Source organism: Pleurodeles waltl, chromosome 1_2 (assembly GCF_031143425.1).
Source record: "Pleurodeles waltl isolate 20211129_DDA chromosome 1_2, aPleWal1.hap1.20221129, whole genome shotgun sequence".
Classification (NCBI taxonomy): domain Eukaryota; kingdom Metazoa; phylum Chordata; class Amphibia; order Caudata; family Salamandridae; genus Pleurodeles; species Pleurodeles waltl.
This window is the reverse complement of record NC_090437.1, coordinates 75,330,649-75,353,818: the sequence shown is the minus strand read 5'-3', so window position 1 is coordinate 75,353,818 and position 23,170 is coordinate 75,330,649. Positions and strand designations below refer to the sequence as shown.

The following is a 23,170-nucleotide window of genomic DNA, read 5'->3' as shown; positions in this document are numbered from 1 at the left end:
AATGAATCCTGTAACTTTCCATCTCTGTTTACCTTGAACCTGGAAGATTCATCCAGTTTTTCATGTCTCTCAGTTGAAACCCTATACACCTAATCCTTTTTCCCGTCATTTCACATGTCCTCCTCCTTTGTTGGTGGATAATGAAGATGAATATGAAGTACAAGAAATATGTGACTCTCGTACATTCTGGAACCATCTCCAGTATCTTATTCATTGGAAAGGCTATCCTTTTAGTGAATGTTCTTGGGAAGATGCCTCTTCTGTTCATGCCCCTCTTTTGATTCGTCAATTTTTTTGGCTGTTTCTGCACAAACCCGGGCTCTGGGAGGGGGGGGTGGTGCGAGCCGAACATTTGGCTCGGGATGCAGCCACGAGCCGCGGCAGCAGGACATGCCTCGCCCCTGTCATTTTATATTTTCATCGAGGCCCCAAATTGGGCATGGGGCCTCAACAAGTTATGGGCCAGGAGCGCCCCTGCTAGTTCTTGCATCCCTCCACTCACCATTCACCCCCACTTACCTTCTGCTTCTTTTTTCTTTCTTCTTTTCTGCTTTCCTCTTTTCTTCCTGTATTTATGCCTTTCTTTCATTGCCATGATCCTTTCTCCTTCCCAGCATGCCTTCCTTCTCCATGCATGCCTTTGGAACCTTACTTAACATGGTGACTTTTTCTATATGTTTCTATGCTGTATTCCCAATCCAACATGGTGTCTTTTACTTCCTGCCAGTCACTTCCTGTTCTTTGGGTATATAAGGTGTGTGATTCCTGTTCTCTTTGCGGTGCAACACTTCCTTTGGGTGGTGATCTTCGCTCCTGTTCTTCTGCGTCAATTATGTTTTCTGAGCCTGTTCCAGCTTTTTTCATTGTCATTTTTGTCTTTTGTTCAGATTTACTTTTTACTTTTTGTTTTTGTTCCAGGAGTTCCTGTTTGAGTAATTTTTTTCCTTTTTGGGTTTTTTCCCTCGGGACACCTTCTGGAGGGCACGGACTGCCTTTGGCATTCCCTCTGTCAGCAGCACCATGGCTACCAGAAAGCATTGCCCCTACTTGGGTCAAGGCAGAACCTATAGGAACCAAAACCTCGCCACATTTCCAGTGGGCCACAGACAGAGACAACAAGTAGGTCGTGACAGGAACCTTACACTGCTCTTCATAAGTTTTATGTGTGGTATAAAAAGTTGGCCATACATTTGTTTCATTTAACAAATTTTAATGCTTTTATTGTGTTCAAGGATTGTTCCCTTGAGTCAAGGATGAAATTTGTTAAATTTCAGGAGTCAGTGATAGAGAGACTTACTCTGGTGGAACAGGCAAGAGTTCCTAGAGTAGCAGTGGTGGAGGATGTGGATAGACTGAAAGATCGCCTCTTTCCTGATCACATTCCTTCCACTCCCAAAAAAGACTTGCCCACTAAGAAATGTAGAGTCTGTGCCCGAAGAGGTATCCAGAGGGAGAGCCGGATGTACTGCCCAGACTGTCCTTCAAAGCCTAGGTTGTGTGTGGCTGACTGTTTTCAGGAATTACCATACCCAGAAGAATTACTGGGAGCTACAGTGAGCATAAACTTCCTGTTTTATATCTTCATATGTTCTGTTTCACGGTTGGCATTTCTGTCATGTACTTAGTTAGAGCTTTGTGTTTGTAGTTTTTTACTTATTTCTAATTAGTTAGTGATTTCTTTGTTGTTTAAAAAAAAGTGATGGCGGTGTGCATGGAGTGGTGGTTGGCTGGCGGTGTGCTTGCGTGGAGTGGAGCTTGGCTGGCAGTGTGGGTGGAGTGGCTCTTGGCTGGCGGTGTGTGTGGAGTGGCGATTGGCTGGAGGTATAAATAGTGACTTGCTACCGGCCACTGCAACACACTGCCAGCCAAACGCCAGTCCACACACCCCCATCAGCTGGTGTGATTGCTCTATCAGGCACTTGGGCGTATGAAAGTGATGGGCCCTTCAATAGCGCTGTCTGTTGGTGCAAGTGTTGTGCTGGTCCCACGGCTGGCGGCGTGAATGGTCTTGTGCATGCCATGTATGAAAGGTGCCTTGACGCAGCTTTACAGCTCACGAGCTGCGAGTCATTTGGTTCAGTTTTTTGGCCTTTCAGTTATTAACAGTGCATTTAATTTTTGTGAAATCTCTTGTTAATAACATTTGATCTACTGAACCATCACTCACCCTCGTGCCAAATCCAACCAGTATGTGTGGTAAAAATGACAAAACCTGTTCCGCTGTAATCAGGTGTCGCAGCACACCTGTGACATGCTAGGTGTCTCGGTGGGACCCTGATGATGAAGCATGCAACCAACTTGGTTGGTGGGTGGGGGGGCCTTTTTAACATAACCTAAGTCCATTTCTTTTCACAATTTTAGTGTTTGGAACATCACAGAAGCATGTGGATACATCAAAGAGATCTATTACAAAACAACCTCTTTTTCCAGGGTTGGGGGCCACCTTCGTTTTTGGTCCTGGGTTCGGCCTTCATCTAGGGAAACCTACCAAACCCAGACATTTTTTAAAACTAGACACCCGGAGGAGTCCAGGGAGGTGTGGCTTACATGGATCTCCTAACATTTTCTTACCCTCCCCGGAAAAAGAGGTAGTTTCATAATAGATCATTTTGATGTGCCCATGTTAGTTGTGTTTTGGGGCATTTCTTGTTCCTGCAGCCATTTTTATCAGGAGACTTGGGGGAATGCTGGGTGGAAGAAAGTTTGTGGCTCCTCTTAGATTCCAGATCTTTCCATCACCGAAATGTGAGGAAAAAGTGTATTTTTTGCCAAAGTTTGAGGTTTGCCAAGGATTCTGTGTAACAGAACCTCGTGAGAGCCCCACAAGTCACCCCTTCCTGGATGTACCCAGGTGTCTAGTTTAAAAAAATGCACAGGTTTGGTAGGTTTCCCTAGGTATCGACTGAGCTAGAGGCCAAAATCCACAGCTAGGCACTTTCCAAAAAACACATCAGATTTCAATGTAAAAATGTGATATGTCCATGTTGCGTTTCCTGTCGCGGGTATTAGGCCTACCCATGCAAGTGGGGTACCATTTATATCGGGAGACTTGGGGGAACACAGAATAGAAGTACAAGTGTTATTGCACCTTGTGTTTCTCTACATGTTTTTCTTCCAAATGTAAAACAGTGTGTAAAAAAGACGTCTGTTTGAGAAATGCCCTATAATTTACATGCTGGTATGGGGACCCCGAAATTCAAAGATGCGTAAATAACCATTGCTTCTCAACACCTTATCTTGTGGCCATTTTGGAACTACAAAGGTTTCCATCGATACCTATTTTTCACTCTTTATATTTCAGCAAATGAATTGCTGTATACCCGGTATACAATGAAAACCCATTGGAAGGTGCAGCTCCTTTATTGGCTCTGGGTACCTAGGGCTCTTGATGAACCTACAAACCCTATATAACTCCGCAACCAGAAAAGTACAGTAGACGTAACAGTATATGTTTTAGAAAATCTGAAATGGCAGGAAAAAGTTACAGAGTAAAACGTGGAGAGAAATGGCTGTTTTTTTCACCTCAATTTCAAAATTGTTTTCGTTCAGCTGTTATTTTCTGTAGAAAATCATTGGAGAATCTACACAAGTGACCCCTTGCTGAATTCAGAATTGTGTCTACGTTTTAGAAGTGTTTAGCTGTCCGGGATCCAGCATTGGTTTCACACCCATTTCCGTCACTAACTGAAAGTAGGCTAAAAGCAAAAAAAAATGGTAAAAATGCGGTATGTCCCAGTAAAATGTCAAAATTGTGTTGGAAAGTGTGGTTTTCTGATTCAAGACTGCCTGTTCCTGGAAGGTGGGAAGATGGTGATTTTAACACCACAAACCATTTGTTGATGCCATTTTCAGGGGAAAAACCACAAGCTTTCTTCTGCAGCCCTTTTTTCCATTTTATTAACTAAATTTTTGCTGTATTTTGGCTAATTTCTTGGTCTCCTTCAGGGGAACCCACAAACTCTGGGTACCTCTCGAATCCCTAGGATGTTGGAAAAAAAGGACACAAATTTGGCGTGGGTACCCTCTGTGGACAAAAGGTTATGATGGCCTAAGCGCAAACTGCCCCAATTAGCCAAAAAAAAGGCCTGAAATAGTAAAAAAAAAAAAAAGCCTGGCACCGGAGGTGGAAAAGGCCTGCCAGCGAAGGGGTTAAATAAAGGTTTGTGAAAGGCTCCTTATGGTCAGTTTTCTATTGTTAACATGAATTGTATTACTTTATGTACTTTAAAAAGTAAAATTAGATATAACCTGGCCATTGTGTGTCTGATTATTGCATCACTTCATGGAGACCTTTAGACTTGACTTCTTTGATGATGACCATTTTTTACTATCTCCATATACAATACTACTTTTGAACCTTTTAGTTTCTTGTTAGTGAATATTAGCTCTGTAATACTTCTCAATTGAAAAATTAATTAGACCTTCTGGTTGCCAGGTCTCCGGACCACTAAGTCTACCAGTCTTGATAAAGTTTAGAGAATGAAATATGCTTTGGCTACCTTGGATGGCATTTACACTTGACTGTTTACAGGAAGAGTGGCAATGGAGAGATGCGGAACACTGTTAGAGCTTGGCACAGAGGAAATCCATGGAGGTGGTAGTTGTGGGCAGGGGGGTGCCAAAAAAGGATTTCTGTGCCAGGTGCGACAAGTGCTAAAGCCAGCCCTGAACAAATGTTTAATCTTCGAAATGACACACTGGTTGGTGTTCGCTGTATGGTGTGATAAATTCTTTGTGTAAGACTCTGTGATATGTGCTGCCGGAAGTTGTCAAGTATTTATTTTTTGTGTCTAAAGACTAGAGCTTTGCCCAGAGTGTGTGGAACCGAGAGCACCTGTAGACGGTGTCCTGACAGGATGATTGAGAGCTGCTGGGAGATAGGAGAAGGGAATCACACAGAACGTTCGTTCTTTTCTATAGGGTGCATTAAGTGACGCATTCTGGGTCAAATGATGCACCCTTCACTGTTCCAAATGTAACACATTTTTAAAGTGCGGCTTTTATATTGTATACAGATCAAATAATTACTCCTGACTCCTTCTAAAACACTCAGGCCCTCATTATGACCCTGGCGGTCGGCGGAGAAGTGGCAACAGGCTGGCGGACAAAAAAATTGAATTATGACCATGGCGGTTACCGCCACGGTCATCCACCATTTCTCCATTTCGACCGCCAGGGCGGGGACGACCGCTGGGCTGGAGACTTGGGTCTCCAGCCCGGCGGCTGTCACAAGACCGCCGGCGGTATCACGACCCGGCTGACCGCCATGGATTCCATGGGGTTGGGAACCACCATGAAATCCATGGCAGTAAGCACTATCAGTGCCAGGGACTTCCTTCCCTGGCACTGATAGGGGTATCCCCCACCCGCCACCCCCACCCCTGAGTCCTACCCCCACCTCCCTGCCACCCCCCAAAGGTGGCAGGACCCCCCTCCCCACCTCTACCCCCAACATTGCTACACAGACACACACCGTACACGCATGCATACACCACCAACACACGTACCCGCACACATACCAACAAACATGCCAACAGACACACACACAGTCATACACGCACACCCACATACAGACATACACACACACATCCATACAGACAGACACGCACACATTTCTGAACACACTACACCCCCCGCATGCATACACGCACTCACACACCCCCTATACATACTCACACCACACCTCCATGCACGCACACAACACACAAACACCCTGATCCCCCTCCCCTAAAGGACGATCAACTTACCTGGTCCGTTGATCCTCCGGGAGGGAACGGGATCCATGGGGGCTGCTCCGCCACCAGCACCCCATCATCAGAACACCTCCACGCCGAATCACGGAACGTGCTTCGGTGGGCGGTGTTCTGATGACGGGGCGGTGGATGTGGAGCAACCTCCACTTCCCCGCCGACCACCAGTATTGCTGCTGGTGGCTCTCCGTCTGAAAAGGGACGGAGGGCTGCCAGCAGTCATAATTCGCCGAGCGGAAAACCGCCTGCATCGAGGTTATAATGACAACCTGAATTTTATCAACTTTGTTAATATATAATATACCAGTAGCCTATCACAAGGGAGGAGAAAAAGGTGGCATTACGCCCCAGACCTGGAATTTATTTATAGACGTATGAAGCAAGCCTGAAATTGATTTAATGTGGAGGCTTCTAACACAGGTGAACCGATAAATGGCTCCAGGGCCAACATTGATGAATTCAGGTCCCATAGAGCCTCAAAATATTATAGAAAGTATGTGCAAAAAACTAATGGATTAAACTGGACACTCATAAAAAGAAATGGGTTAGGGCATCAGAAACAATAACTGTTGTCTCAGGAACATAAGAAGAGGAATCACGAGAGGGACACGGGTGCAGGAAGAAGGTGCAGGTACAGCTGTGAAAATGTAGAGTAAAATATGAAGGCCCATATTTATACTTTTTTTAGCACCGCGTTTGCACCACTTTTTGACGCAAATGCGGCGCAAACGTACAAAATAAAATTTTGTAAGCTTGCGCCGCATTTGTGTCAAAAAATGACGCAATTGCGGCGCTAAAAAAGTATAAATATGGGCCGAAATTCGAAAGGGAGCGGGCCTGCTGAAAAAAACGATGATAGGGCAGACATCACTGAAAAAACATGGATGGGAACTGGACGTGTGACTATGGAATGTCCTCACAATATTTAAAACCACTGTTGGAAGAGAAGGAGGAAGACATAATAGATGGGCGGAAGCCTGAGGATGGAGAGCACAAAGAGAAGGAATAGCCTATATAGAGTAGGCCCAGAAGCAAGAAAAGGGAAAAAGGATAGAGGACAGAAATTGAAAAGGAGACCAGGGATGAGGTGGTTTTGAAGAAGACTAAGATGGACCCCTCTCCAAAACAAAGCTAAAAAAGCTAATGTAATTTCTGCAAGCACATCTGCCGAAAATATTTTATCACCTTATCTGGCATTGAAGTTGTATGTCACAAATATCACTGACAAAATATTGCCTGCACAAATACTGAAACCACAGTATGGACTGCCACTATGAGGTAAGTATATGTAGAAAAGTGTAGATAATTGTTAACTTCACACCTGAGTTCCTTGCAATATAGTAGAAGTCCATACTGTGGATTTAATATTTTTACGTTGATATTTTGACTGCGGTGTTGTGACCCGCTAAAGAAAGGATTTGTAGATTAGTTTTGCCAGGTTTATTTTCCTCCGGAATCGTAAATGACAATGGCCCTCATTACAACATTGGCGGTAAATGCCGCCTACTGCCAAGCTGACAGCCGCCAACATACCGTGACCGCGGCGATATACCGATACGGGTACTATGACCTACACAGGGAAATCTGCCACTATACAGACACCCACACAAGTCCGCCAGACCAAAGGTCAGTGATAAACTGGCAGTACCAAAATATACACCATTACGCCAACAGAAATACGCCCACAGTATCAGGACCCACGAATCACTGTGGCGGTCTTTCAACCGCGGTAAACCATTGGTGGTACACACCGCCGCGCTCATAATACACAAACACTTACAAAATTCAACCACATTGGACAATTCAAACTACACACACCTGACACACATACACACACCACACCCACACACCCACACCATTATAAAATACACACCCACATTACCCACAACCCTTTTAATGAAAAAAAGATAGATAACAGAGAGAGAGACAAGCCAGGAGCACCCACTCAATCTGAGCCACAGAACACCATCACCCAAACACCATCCACAGACCTCACAGCACACACCACAACACATCACCCCACACAGCCTCACACATACCACTCACACCACATCCATGACACCCCAAAGACACCCCAGGTTTTCAGAGGAGGAGCTAAGGGTCATGGTGGAGGAAATCATCCAGGTAGAGCCACAGATATTCAGGTCACAGGTGCTGCAGACGTCCATTGCAAGGAAGATGGAGCTATGGCAGAGAGTTGTGGACAGGGTCAACGCTGTGGGACAGCACCCCAGAACAAGGGATGACATCAGGAAGAGGTGGAACGACCACTGGGGGAAGGTGCGTTCCGTGGTTGCAAGACACCAGGTAGCCGTACAGAGGACTGGACTCCCACCTCCTCCCCCACAACTAACAACATGGTAGGAGCAAGTCTTGGCAATAATGCATCCTGAGGGCCTCACAGGAGTAGCAGGAGGACTGGTCTCTCGTAAGTCAAATCTTTTCTACTATATCCCCCACCCTACCTGCATGCCATCACAAACTCCTACCCCTACCTTCACCCCCATCACTCCACCACCTCACATGTACCCCACTATCACAACCCACCCATCCCAATACCAAGCCCTGCATGCAACACTTATGCATGGACACCCATCACACCCCTGCATGGACACCCATCACTGAAGCATGCCCATTAGAGAGAATCACCTAGCCCACAAAATCACCACACACACAAGGCAAAGCTGACAGGGCAATCACAACCATACAGGGAAACACTCCCATGCGCAAGATGGCACACGCAGATACAATAACACTGCATTTGCATCCCCACAGGACCCCCACTCAATGTCACCGGAGAGGAGGTGCCACCAACATCCAGTCCCCCCACAGAAGAGGCCCACCGTGATGACAGCAGCTCTGCACGCCTGGATCACAATGGCCAACCTGGCCCATCAGGGACCTCTCGACAGTCGGTACCCAGACACAGTCCCATACCACCACAGACCCTCCCCCCTCAGGAAACACCAGCACATCACCCACCCAGTCGGCCCATACCACTGTCCCCAGGACACGTCAATCAGCATTGTGTCCACCACTACAGGGACCCCAGGCAACCCACAAACCCAAGACAATCAGGGACCTGGGGTCAGTGGGCACACGATTTAGGGGACAGAGGCACAGGACAACAGGGAAGCTGGGAGGACTGATATGCAACAGGGGGAGCCTGTCAGAGGCTCAAAGGGGACACCCGTCAGCGCAGCCAGTGTGCCACCAACCCCTGCCAAGAACATTCCGCCACCTGGCAATGTGAAGAAGGGGACGGCATCCAGCAAGGGGAAGGAGCCACAACCACCCAGCAAGGCTACCTCAAAGACTCCAGCTGCCAGACCCAAGGTGACACCACCATTTGCCAAGGGCAAAACACCAGCCAAGGCACTTCAGCCGACCGAGCCTGCAGGTGAAGGCCCGGTGGCTACCAGCACAACCGCCAGCACCAACACCTGCACCGTGGCCAGCACCGCCACCTGCACCGCCGCAAGCATGCCACCTGCACCGCCACCTGCACTGCCGCAAGCACCACTACTGTAAGCAGCAGCAGCCCCAGTGGGCAGCTGTCTGAGGCTGCAGGAGAAGGGCTGGAGTCTCCCCCCACCACTGGCAGCACCCCCACCAGCACTACTACCACTGTGCAGCCGTAGCCGCCGGCGGATGGACTGTAGCCCTCCATCCATAGACTATCATGCATCCTGGTCACTGTAAATCTCGTGGCTCTGACACCCTCGGGTGAGGGACTGGGACCTGACACCCTTCCATGTGCTGCATCACTGGGCACAAAGCCCCCTCCAGAACCAGTGGAGAAAGACATCCACTCACCCTATCCTTGGCAGGATGAAGCACATTGGGCAGCAAGCCCCCTCCAGAACCAGTAGAGAAAGGCATCCACTCACCCTATCCTTGGCAGGATGAAGCACACTGGGCGCCAAGCCTCCTCCAGAACCAGTGGGGAAAGGCATCCACTCACCCTATCCTTGGCAGGATGAAGCACACTGGGCACAAAGCCCCCTGCAAAACCAGTGGAGAAAGGCATCCACTCACCCTATCCTTGGCAGGATGAAGCACACTGGGCACCAAGTCCCCTCCAGAACCAGTGGAGAAAGGCATCCCCTCACCCTATTCTTGGCAGGATGAAGCACACTGGGCACAAAGCCCCCTCCAGAACCAGTGGAACATGTCACCCACTTGAGAGACTGTGGCTTTGCACTCCCCAGGACCAAGCAGTGGACAAACCACCCACTTGAGAGACTTGAGAGACAGTGGCTTTGCACGCCCCAGGACCAAGCAGTGGGCAAACCACCCATTTGAGAGACTTGAGAGACTGTGGCTTTGCACTCCTCAGAACCAAGCATTGGGCAAACCACCCAATTGAGAGATTTGAGAGACAGTGGCTTTGCACTCCCCAGGACCAAGCAGTGGGCAAACCACCCACTTGAGAGACTTGAACGACTGTAGCTTTGCACTCCCCAGGAGCAAGCAGTGGGCAACCACCCACAAGAGAGACTGTGATTTTGCACTCCCCAGGAGCAAGCAGTGGGCAAACCATCCACTTGAGAGACTGTGGCTTTGCACTCCCCAGGACCAAACAGTGGGCCTGGAGCCCCCTCCAGGAGCAGTGGCGTAATACCATCTTCCGGCTAAGGTGCCCCCCTTGCATTCCCCCTGAGGTGCCTGCGTGTTTTCGACCTGATGCCCCTGCAGTGTTCTCTCCATTTTGAGGCAGGAGTCAAGTGTGGGCGTGGCCTATGTGTTAGAGCCCAGTGGGCCACAGACTATTTTTGTGTGGCCATTGTCCCTCGTTTAGTATATGTTGTATGTATTGTACATACTATTTATTTATTTATGAACGTATTTCCCTAAATTTCTAATTTTACACTATTTTGACTCCATTCCTTTTGTCCTTGTGTTATTCCAGAGGGTTACTGGGTGTATATGTAATGCTGTTGCATGTGTTTGTGTGTGTGGTGTTTGGGTTGAGGGTGGGGGTCGGATGTTGCATGTTGCGTGTGTGTGTCACTCTCTTTTTCCTCCCCCCTCCCCTGTGTACTAGGTGCAGTACTCACCGTGGTCGCCGCCGTTGGTACTCCTGATATATGAGAAGATACACCAGCATGGGTAACACCTGTAGTTTGGGCTCCATGGCGTCCTGGTTCTTTCTTGAGTGTCGAGAGGTGAGTGGTTTCCCTTCAAAGTACTGTTTCTGCCGTGCTTTTGATGGCGTTGGTACCGCCCCTGAAAAGCTGGCGGATGGGCGGGTTGTAATGGGGTGGGCAGTATATTGTCTTCTGTCTGGCTGTTGGCGGTTACCGCCGCGGGTTTGTACCTACAGCTGTGGCGATCAGAGTGTTAAAGTGGCTGTATGTGTTGGCGGTTTCCGCCGTGGTCATGATTCCATTTCTGTTACTGCCGGCCTGTTGGCGGTATTACCGCTGCTTTAACACCGACCGCCAGGGTTGTAATGAGGGCCAATGTCTTTTACCTATGTGTTTTGGTTTGGAGTGTAGTGGATGCACACCTGGTGCCACAGCAATCCTCACAGTCCTGTCGCTGAGGGGGGACACAACAAGGCCACCATCTTGGGAGTGTTTTTTGCCTCATTCCTACAGACTTGCTGTGATATTCTAGAGATGCAACCCCTTCTAGTGTGTTTACCTAAACTTTTATAGCACCAAACAAGTCACAAAAAGGCACCTTTGTGGCATATAACCCAGAGAACGAAGGGGGGGGGTAGAGTTAGAAGCAAAGAAAAGGGGGTAGCCATATATGTCTGTGTGTTAAACTTTTAAATGAATTACTCATCTACATTGGCAATACCAGCCTAACTTTTGAAAACATTGAGGGGCATATTTATACTCCGTTTGCGCCGGAATTGCGACGTTTTTTTTTACGCAATTTCGACGCAAAACTAACTCCATATTTATACTTTGGCATTAGACGCGTCTAGCACCAAAGTCCATGGAGTTAGCGTCATTTTTTAGCGTGGACACCTACTTTGCGTTAATTATATGCAAGGTAGGCGTTCCCGTCTAAAAAATCGACTCCGAGGCATGTGCGTCGGATTTATACTCCCGGGCAAAATTCACGCCCGGGAGTGGGCGGGTCAAAAAAACCGACGTACGCCCGCTTTTGCGCCGTTTTTTAGCGCCTGCAAAAGGCAGGCGTTAAGGGACCTGTGGGCTCCGAAGGAGCCCAGAGGTGCCCTCCCATGCCCCCAGGGACACCCCCTGTCACCCTTGCCCACCCCAGGAGGACACCCAAGGCTGGAGGGACCCATCCCAGGGACATTAAGGTAAGTTCAAGTAAGTGTTTTTTTTTTTTTTGTGGCATAGGGGGGGCCTGATTTGTGCCCCCCTACATGCCACTATGCCCAATGACCATGCCCAGGGGACAGAAGTCCCCTGGGCATGGCCATTGGGCAAGGGGGCATGACTCCTGTCTTTGCTAAGACAGGAGTCATTTCTATGGGGGTTGGGAGTGAAAAAAAATGGCGCAAATCGGGTTGAGGCGAAAAAATTGCCTCAACCTGACTTGCCCCATTTCTTGACGCCCAAGCCCCATATCCCCCTACGCCGGCGCTGCCTGGTGTACGTCGTTTTTTTTAACGCACACCAGACGGCCCCGGCGGCTAACGCCGGCTAACGTCATTCAATAAATACGGCGCCCGCATGGCGCTTCAGAATGGCGTTAGCCGGCGCTAATTTATTTGACGCAAAACTGCGTTGGCGCAGTTTTGCGTCAAAAAGTATAAATATGGGCCTTACTGTATACAAAGAGAATAACAGAAGAGGCAGCTTAACTGCAAATGAATTATAGTGATTTTGTTAAGAATGGTGCCTGCTTTGCAGCGCTATGAAATGGCAGAACCTGTATAACCAAGAGCTATATTAAAAACAAGCATTTGCAATGCAATGGGTCTCGCATTTTCTCGAGTTAGAGCTATTAGCGTTGTAAATTCCTAACTGGACTTTTCTTGCCACATAAATTGAAAATGAAAAGTAAAACAGTTGCCATAAGCGAGCTGACTGAAAGTGCCATGGCCGCCATGCGCATGAGCGCAAAGAAGAGACACAAAAAGAAAAAGAAGTTTGCTCGCAGTTAAACGTATCGCCAATCGTGCAAATATCCATGTAACAAGGACAGTCTCCAAGGTGGTAACAAAACCGCTCCAAGGAGGGACAAACATAAAGCATTTACCAATACTGATAAAGACTTTTTGAAAGGCAAGCTCACAAATGAGTCAAAGTGATGGGCGTGCAGTGGGAGTGGTTCAAAGCTCACAATACTTACAACAGGTCGACCTAATTACTGAAGCCTAAATATTTATGCTATTCCAGTAAAAACAAAGGAGGGGCAATAAGAGGTTATCTGAAGCAGGTACTGCAATAAACAGATTCAGACATTTAATACTACAGTGAAAAGGTCAAATCACATGTAATGGTCAGAGGTGAGGTGAGATTAAGATTATTACTCTTGAACTTCACTGCTTACAACATGGGCCTCTGCAATGAAATTGTACTTTAGTCCTGCTGTAATATCCTTGTTTACAACTTCTGCACCCAAACAAAAACAGCAGGGCATAAACCACACATGCATATGCACACAGTGTAAAATACTATTCATTACCATTGTTAGTGAGGCTATTCAAACTTCTCCTTTTGTAAGTCATGCCCCCGCCTCACACTCAACATTGGCAAGAAACATCATAACACACACTGCACACATACATATCTATGTATGTATGCACACATATATTCACAATACATATGTCTACAATCACTGTCTGTTTTATTACACCGAAAACAGTGATTCCAAACCCATATTGCATGTGGATGATGTCATATCCAGGAATTATTTTCCATACTTCGCAGATAAATAATCATTCATTTGTAATATGCATTTCAACCAATTGAAAGCCCAATCTATGAGCAATATCCTTCCCTCAAGCTAATTAGACTGCAAGCATGATATTCATTTAAATTGCAGTCTCAATTTTAATCAGAATCACCTTCATTAACGGTAAAGAGAACTTGAACATATTTAATTGCACTCAGGGTTCACAGACAAGGAGGCCAAACGGTTCTAGGTGGCGATTCTTCACCTCCGGAAACACCAGGTGAACAAATCCTCAGCCCCTAAGAAAGATGCAATTCAAGGCACTTCGAAAGACCTGTCTACTTTTAACTAGTCAACCCTAATTTCAACTCTCATCCAAACTTATCAGAACTTTTCATAAACCTGTCACTATCCGTTCTTCTTACACCATATGCTTCGGTGACAAACAAAAAAGAATTGTGTTGATTTTTGGAACAAATTAAATATAAATCAGAAAAAGGGATATTTTCCTGTTTTAAAAGTAATTTCACATTCATGAAAGCTTCGATGGAAGGGTATTATGATGATTGTAAGGGCCAGCTTTATTTGCTACTTTGCTAGGAGAATTGTGTGTACCTGAAATAAAAATGGACATTGCTTCGCCAGTTCTGTGGTTTCAAATATAAATGTGTACAACTTCAGCTACAGCATGGATGTGGCTGCTATAATTAGTGGAGTTTGGGTTAACACAAAAATCGGGCCGTAAATTGCTATACAGACAGATACTTAAGTTCTCAGAAACAAAGATCCCTGCAGCTACCAGGGCAAGCATTAGTCAACTTCAGCACACAGGAACTGGAGAGGTGCTGTTCACAGATGCACAGCAATAACCAGTTTAGCTGTACATGACAAAGCAGCGTCTGTGTTTCTGCCTGAATTCTTATGTGTATTCTGCAACTTTTGCGAGACCCGGGACGCAGAGCTATTTGAAAGTTGCTGCTATGTGAGAGCGTGGCATTCAGTAAGCAGATAAGAAAATGCTATCACTTTTCTGTGACAACGTGCAAGGAAGGGGTGTTGTGTCTCATGTGGACATGAGACTCAGACCCAGACAGGCGCTTGAAGAGGCCACAGTCAGAGGCAGAGCACTGTTTTAATGAACAGAAAGATGGGGCTGTTCGCAGTTGTCTCCCAATGCGCAGAAATTAGTCCTGCAAAGAAAACGTGATGTTTTCGTCTGTTTACATTGAGCTCCAAAATTCCCTGGATGGCCAGGATGGTGAAAGAACTCACCTCATATGGCAGTGTGCGCCACGCTCTGTAAATAATGCTGTAAAGCAAATAATTAGAGGCATCTGGCACCCAAGGATGGACGGGAAGGAACGGAAATAGCACTGCAAGATGCCTTTTGCAGAGCTAGTCAGTGCAGCACGATCGCGCTATGTAAACCCTAGCGTGATCGCGCTGTGTTTTTTTTTCTTTTCATTTGTGTGTCAAGAAAAGTCCAGTTAGAAGTTTACAACGCTAATAGCCCTAACTCGAGCAAATGTGAGACCCGTTGCGCCGATCAGCGCACATGGGGATGAAAACAATAAGCTGTACAGCTCAACTCGCAAAAACACGTGTCGTGTTTTACCGTGACCTTTTAATAATATGCACGAGAAATTGAATCATGTTTACACAAAATAAAAAAACAGTGAGGGGAGAGCAAGCTGGCCGTGGAAAAGCCCCCCTCTGTTTTATTATGATTGCAAATGGAGCTGGTGGGGAGGAGGGACTGAACAAGCACCCACAGTGTTGATGTGAAACAGTCCAATGCAAAAAAAAAAGTCCCCTACAAAAGAGGTAAACAGAACATAGCTTAATTACACAGTACTTTGTGCTGCTCCCAAAGTGAAAAAAGGCAGGACAAAGAGGCAGAACTGACCACAAGCAAGGATTTTTGAAGGACACTGCAACTAACAAATGAAAACGCTGAAACTCACTGTATAGTATACTTAAAAGTATACAGCAGGCCAAACGCTAACGCTCGACCTAAAAAACGGCTTATTCCCAGGCTGCCCCAAGATTCACCAGACAAAGAACCCTAGGGGAGAGGATGCTGCATAAGGGCAAGAGCTGTTGACTTTGGAGCTGGGGAACACGGTTTGAGTCTCAGCGCCGGCTCAACATCCTGTGCTTCTGTGCAAATTGCTTCATCTTTCCTTGCTACAAAAAATGAATGTGTTCTTGTGTAATGTAACTGGTTTTCACGTAAAGTGGTGCAATACCTCTGTATCAAGTTTGCATTATAAAAAATTGCATAAAGAAAATAAAGCACCCGAATACATTTGTGTCAAGTTCTCACTACATAAAACTGCAAAAAAAAAAAAACACAGACATCGCAAAGAAACAGCAAGATGCCCGAAACTAAGGACTACGAAGAAACCACATACTGCCATGAGTGAAGCAACGAGGCAAACATAAAAATAGTACGCCCCACTAAGGTACCTTCCCAGTCGTGCAAATAATCCATGCAACAGGGTTAGTCTCCAAGGTGGTAACAAAACAGCCTCAAGGCTGGACAAACGTAAAGCAATTACCAACAACATGAAGGGATTTTTGACATGCAGGCACAGGAACGACTGAAAATGATGGGCATGAGATGGGCGTGGTTAAAGCCCACAGAATAGATTATAACAAGTCAAAAAGCAGCGCTTGCGCGCTGCTATGCTCAACCTAAAAAGCAGTCAATTATGGCAGCATTTTCTATTTTGTTCTTTGGAAAAGTATTTCTGGTTGAAAATCTGTAGGGCATGCCAGAAAAAAAAGTTTGGAGGGTTGCCTCTGTCTTTGTTTCACCTAAGACCCTGAATATGAGCTGGTCACCAGGGGCGTAGCTTAGTAAAAAACATTAGGGGGTTGTGCGTCTGAGATTACCCAACTAGCAACATGGTGGACCCAACTGAAAAGAGTAGAGATGGGCTTAGGTCACTGAACAGAAAAAACAGACATGCTTAGGGGCATTATTTTTAAGTTATTTAGTAAGGCAAGGACATTCTTGGTAACAGTAATATAATCTTAGGCCACAACACGTTATCACAGACCTCAAATCGTCTAATATGTAAAGCAAAGCTGCATGTTTTCAAAATATCTGGCAGTCACATAGCAAATTGAAAATATATTTTAAAATGTTATTTTTTGTATTATTGGGCTGAATACATCAGGCGTGTACTAAAGAGGAATGAGCTTGGCAAGACAGATATGCTAGTTCCTTAAATGCAAATCAGTTATGTGAAGCTCAGTTTTAATGACTGTGAGATAAACACTGAGGCCCAGATTTATGGTGGCCTAGTGCCATTTCAACACCACATTACTATCATTTTTTTACAAAAATGTGGCGCTGGAAGGCCAAAAACGCTGCACCATATTTACAAAGTGGTGCAATGCTTGCATTGTGCCACTTTGTAAACCCTTGTGCCACAATATGCCTACACCAGGCATAATGTATGCAAGGGGGGCGTTCCGCCGGTAGGGAGGGGGGCGTAAAAATGGCACAAAGGAATCTATAAGATTCCTATGCACCATTTTTATTGCCATTTTTTAACACCTGCTAAGTGCAGGCGTTATGAAGAGGCTCCCATTGCGTTCAATGGGCCTCTGGGTGCTTTGCAGGATTAGCATCAACATTTTTGACGCTAGTCCTGCAAAACGCCGGACTAGCGTAAAAAAATTATGAAGCTAGTCGCCCTGACTACCACCATGTTATTCATTATTGTAAGTTATGAACAACACGTAATAAAAGGATGTCTGTGACAAAAACAGAAACCTACTGAGCTATCCATATAAATACAGTTCTGTGAGCTCATCTGCATTGTGCACATTCTTTGCAGAAGGTACATTAATCCTCTGTGCTACAGTCAAAACTACCACTAGACAAAACTCCGATCTCTCTCCTGCAGGAACATTACATTTAATCACCAGTGTTATCTTGACATTTTTTTTTGTTGTCTGAATCCTGCTGGAACACACAGGGAACTCTGCCGTAGCAGAGGCATTTAAGCCAAGGTATTTTCTAAAACAAACAGTGCCCTCAACCTCAGCACACCCAAATCAGTGCCATGTGCTCACCGCACTAAGGCCCATATTCATACTCAGTTGCGCTGAAATAGCGTACATTTTTTTATGATAATTCAGCACAAACTTAACTCCATATTTCTATTTTGACGCTAGACACGTCTAGCACCAAAATATAGGATTTAACGTCATTTTTTGGATGCATGAAACCACCTTGCGTCAATGAGATGCAATGAGATGCAAGGTGGGTGTTTCCGTCCCCAAAATGACTCTAAGTCTCTAGCGCAGCGTTTCCCAACCTGTTGTCCACGGACCCCCAGGGGATCCGCAATTCATTTGTGTGGCAGCTTTAAAAGCACTGCAAAGTTCAGTGTAAGCTTTCGGACAAATAAAAGTGTCAAGATAACTCTGGTGATTAATGTACCTGCTGGAGAGATTGGAGTTTGTTTGGTGTTAGATTTGACTCATTGGAGGTAGTGCAGATGGTTAATATGCCAGATGCAAAGAACGTGTATCATGCAAAGAAACACATTTTGGCCCATATTTATACTTTTTGACGCAAACCAGTGTCGGGGCTGGTTTGTGTCAAAAATGTTACCGCCGGCTAACGCCATTCCTACGCGCCATGCAGGTGCCTTATTTAAGGAATTCCGTTAGCCGGCGCTGCGGACTGGTCAGAGTAAAAAAAAAATACTCAAACCAGGCAGCGCCGGCGTAGGGGAAAACAGGGGGTTGTGCGTCAAAAAATGGTGCAAGTCAGGTTTGAGGCAAAAATCATGCCTCAAACCGGACACGCACCATTTTTTGACGCACAACCCCCATTGAAATGACTCCTGTTTTAGCAAAGACAGGAGTCATGCCCCCTTGCCCAATGGCCATCCCCAGGGGACTTATGTCCCCTGGGGGTGTTCATTGGGCACAGTGGCATGTAGGGGGGCCCAAATTAGGCCCCCCTATGCCAATAAAAAAAAAAATACTTACCTCAACTTACCTGTACTTACCTGGGATGGGTCTCCCTATCCATGGGTGTCCTCCAGGGGTGGGCGAGGGTGGCAGGGGGTGTCCCTGGGGGCAGGGAAGGGCACCTCTGGACTCCTTCCATGGTCAGAGACCGTGGAAGTGAGCCCACAGGTCCCTTAACGCCTGCCCTCACCCAGGTGTTAACAAACTGCACACATCAGGCTGTGCGCCATTTTTTAAGGTCCGTCCCCTCCTGTGCGTCAAAATGATGCAGGAGTATAAATAAGGCACATAGGCCTTAAAGTTATTTTTGGGGCGGGAACGCCTACCTTGCATCTCATTAACGCAAGGCAGTTTCCCGCATCCAAAAAATGATGCATTGACGTCTGCAAGCTCGGGTGTCAAAGTTTAAATATGGTGGGTGCATGGTTTGCACCGAATGTGCGTCAAAGATTTTGAAGCACACTCGGTGCAAAAAGAGTATAAATATGCCCGTTTATGTGCAGAGACAGTGGGTTACCGCTTTTGTCACAGATTCTTTTGTTATTGTGCAGTTCATATATCACAATCATAATCTGCACAGTGAGTTATGAACTGCCAACAAAGAACTACATGGAACAAATTAGAAAATTATATTTTTTTCCAATTCTTTCATTACTGCTAAAAAAAGGTTTGCTTGCATAGGAGTACGCTATCATTAAAGTCAAGGCTAGCCACTGTGCTATGTTCTGAATCCTGAGTTTGTGTTTCTCCAGACCAAGCACTGTTAGAAAACAGTATGGATGAGGTGAATCCTACACCTTGTAGTCCTCTGTAAAGTGTTTTGACACCCTACACTGGTATGAGAGGTGCTATAAATCAAATTAAATACATGTGACAGAGAGGCTATGGAGAGATGAGAGGACTTTATGGTTTTACTTCCTTAGCCCACCACACATTAAATTAAAAAGTTTATGTATCTAAAAAATAAAAACCAAAAATTGCTTGGGAAATGTAGAATGTGACTTGAGGATTCAGCTCTCCTAAATAAAACCAAACATTGAAAAGTTAGATGCAGCACCAACCTTCCCATTGAAGTTTTTCATTTTTTGCATTTTTTTCCAATATAAAATAATTATATCTTTACTAACTTGAGTATTTGTTTGGCGTGTACTTATTTGTGTATTTTTTGCAAATTACTGTTTTAATGTTTGAAATTTAAATCGTACAAATTTCTTGGGGGTCCCCGGCTTCCAGCAGTGATTCAGTGGGAGTCCTGGAAAGTAAAAAGGTTGGGAAACAACTCTAGCACCTTATTTATCCTCCCGTGCAAAATTGGTGAACGGGAAGGAGGCAGCCCTAAACAATGGTGCTAAGCCTGCTTATTTAACACTTACGTCAGGGCAGGCGTTATGGGACCCGTGAACCCATTTCCATGGTCAAACACCATGGAAGGAACCACAGGTGCCCGCCTCAAGCACCAGGAACACCCACACCAGAGGGACACGACAGGATGGGGGGGACCCATCCCAGGTAAGTAAGTTAAGTAGAGGTAAGTTCTTTTTTTTTAAGTGCCATTGGGGGCCCTGAAATGGCTCTGGGTGCAATGGCCATGTCCAGGGGACCCTTGTCCCCTGTGCTGGCCATTGGGGTGGTGGGCATGACTCTTGTCTTGTATAAGATAGGAGTTATGTGGTATGGATGGTTTTGCGTCAGGAAATTACGCTAGGCTGGCTATAGGCATTTTTTTTGCCTCTAACCAGTCTAACGTCATTTTTTGGTGCAAAACCCCCTTCTCCCATACTGCCTCCCCCACCCAGCTAACATAATTTTTATTGACGTTAGCCCACCCTTTGCACCGGGTTGCGGGAATCCCTATACTTGATGCCTGGCTGGCACCCTGGAATCACACAAGCTGGCGCTATATTTTTTGACGCAAAACTGCATTTGCGCAGTTTTGCATCAAAAAGTATAAATATGGGCCTAAAAGCCAACCCAGTCCCATGCCCAGTTGTTGGTCTCCCAAAAAAACATGTGCAAGTTTTAAACTTCAAATACAGCATATCCCCAAAATCATGTAAGAATTCAGTTTTTATTCCTGACTTTGATGCAGTGCTACTGGTAACTGACAGCCGCTTCGAAGCACAGGGCATACATACATGAAACTCATGCATCAGAATTTCTGAACAAGTCAAGTATATAAGCATGGCAGGCGAACATGCTGCCTGTGGTAAACAGAAATGTTAAAAATATGCACCTGAAGAGCGTCAGTCTCCCCCACCTGCCTGCTCCACCTGCCTTCTTACAAGGGAGCAGTGAACTCCAGGAACACACTGAGAAGAAGTCCCATTGTAAATTAAATCACTGGCAAGCAGAGACAGCATATGTCACCTATGTTACACAATGCTGTTCGAGCACAGGGACCTAATGCCAAAGGAATGCGTAATAGCTAGGGCACTGAGGGGTCACTCCAGCACCAGCAGCTCAGTGGAGTGAGTGACAGGCGGACATAGGCTGATTGCTCTAGCGCGATGTGTGCCTTGAGCTCAGGGCCCTGCCTGTGCTGTCAAGTACTCCCTCCTCCTAAGCCCAAGAATCTCAATAAAATAAACACATGCTTACTGGCAACAGAACTGACTGTGCTGCCTCCTAACCGACAGAGAAATTATCTGGGATGCCCTTGAAGCTACGTCACTGATGGTCATGTATTCTGGCCTGTGCTTAACCCCCCCACTGTTTATGCAGAGTGGTTAGATATTTAACACAACCCTTAAGTACCTCAACCTTCTTTAAAGTTCAGCAGGTCAAACCTGCCAAAAGTTAAGGGATGGAAGCATATGGTGTTTGCCATATAATGCAGATTGTTAAACACCAAAACCTGAATGTTATTCCCCGTTAACTCGTAAGAGGTGTAATTCATCGCACCAATACATAACGTACCCCGTGGTATTATTCTTTATGAGGTGCGATAAATAACACCTAAATTCGTAATCAGGTCCTTAATTTTAATTCATGAGATGTGGCAGAAAGTTGTAAGTCAGCTATGCTCCATTCCTGCATGGGTGTTGTGATGTGGTTTGATCTATAGTGCAAGCACTGGGATCTTAAAGAGGGAGATTCCTATTGTAGAGAAATTCCTACAGATTCTACACATTTCTGACATTTTTAAAATGTCCCTTTTATTTCTATTTGCCAACCCGGGTTTGTACAGATTTGACAGAAGTAGACTGTGTTGTTTTTAAGGAGCTACATAATGTAATATTAGTTATATATCCTTTAAATAAGAATGTCTATTTTTCAAGTGGCATACTTGTAACAAGATCAACATACCTGCTAACGTTCGGAAGAATTTACATTTAGGAGCTGAGTACAAGGCGTTTGCGTTCCTTCTCGTCAGCATAATGTGGCAAAAGCTAAGCAGGACAGGGTTCGTGTGGTAATGGTCCACAAATATCATACCGATCCACGTCTTGTATCCTGTAAAATAAAGAGAAAATAACGTATTAGACCTCAATGTTATGGGAGATGGAGACTAGGTAGGCTCTTGCTACTTTAAGTCTTTCTGTTGAAGGCAGTACCTTATAGACTGGGACTCTGGAATTATGAGGTGGGGGAGAGGAGGAGAATTATGTGGCAGGGTTGAGTACATTGTGACAAGAAAAGGCAAATTATGCAGCAAAATGCTGCACATTTTGTAACAGTATTTCTTCATTATTTCATAGGTTTTAAACTTGGTAACACTGTATGGGCATTGGTGAACCTCATTAGTCCCAGTTTAACACCGAGATATATTAATAATCAACAGAAAGCTTTGCAAAGGGCCTTCCCCCGTGAGGCAACACGTGTCCCTGCTTTTTTAGTTAATTTCTATCTGTTTGAGCTAGAAATTAATTGTTTTGTTAAAATCTAAAGATTGTGTGACAGATGATGAATTACGTTGCAAATGAGGCAAATCTATAATTAGGTGAAAATCTCTGTGGCCGCACAATCACATAATTCCAGTGGTCCTGCTTACAGACCGATGTGTTGGTTTGCATATAAAGAAAGTCAACTTCCTGATGAGACATGTACATTTTACACAACCACAAAATACACTGCAAGGTTTATTGTGAAAGAGTGGGGTCCTTTACTACTCTTTCTGTACTCGATTGTGACTATCCTAGGTAATGATTACTCCATCTCAGAATCTTAAGATATTGGATGAGGAGGCCTCACCCACATAATGTAGCATGCTTCATCATCAGCCACCTCATCCCACCCTGGTAAAATAGTACTACCAAGGCAGATTCAACCTCACAATAGTGAAGGGAGTTCTTAAGATATAATAATATGGATGACATTTCAGGGATCCAGTTTTCATCTAAAAATACCTCACAATATACCAAAAGGATAACCTTTATTAGATGGTGCCTTAAGTAGAAATAAAATACTATAAGATACCGTTAATAGATGAAATTTGGTACAATGTCCCTCGCATCCTTCTGGTTTGTCAACAAGTTTCTGCCTATAATTAGCCATGATCTGGTCTTGGGCATTCTTAATGGCTCTCGAAGGATCCCTAACTTGTGGTATGTTAAAAAATCAAAGACAAGGTCCTACCTTCTCTTTTGTATGTG

General features: G+C 45.4%; 1 protein-coding gene across 1 annotated transcript in view; it reads right to left on the bottom strand.

Annotated features, from left to right (window-relative positions):
* Window positions 1-23,170, bottom strand: part of LOC138296986 (stimulated by retinoic acid gene 6 protein-like) — a 499,158-nt gene that overhangs the window by 94,083 nt on the left and 381,905 nt on the right. Inside the window, exon 17 of the mRNA XM_069236505.1 lies at window positions 21,885-22,031. Within this exon, the coding sequence (XP_069092606.1) occupies window positions 21,885-22,031 (147 nt within the window). The remainder of the gene's footprint in view (window positions 1-21,884; window positions 22,032-23,170) is intronic.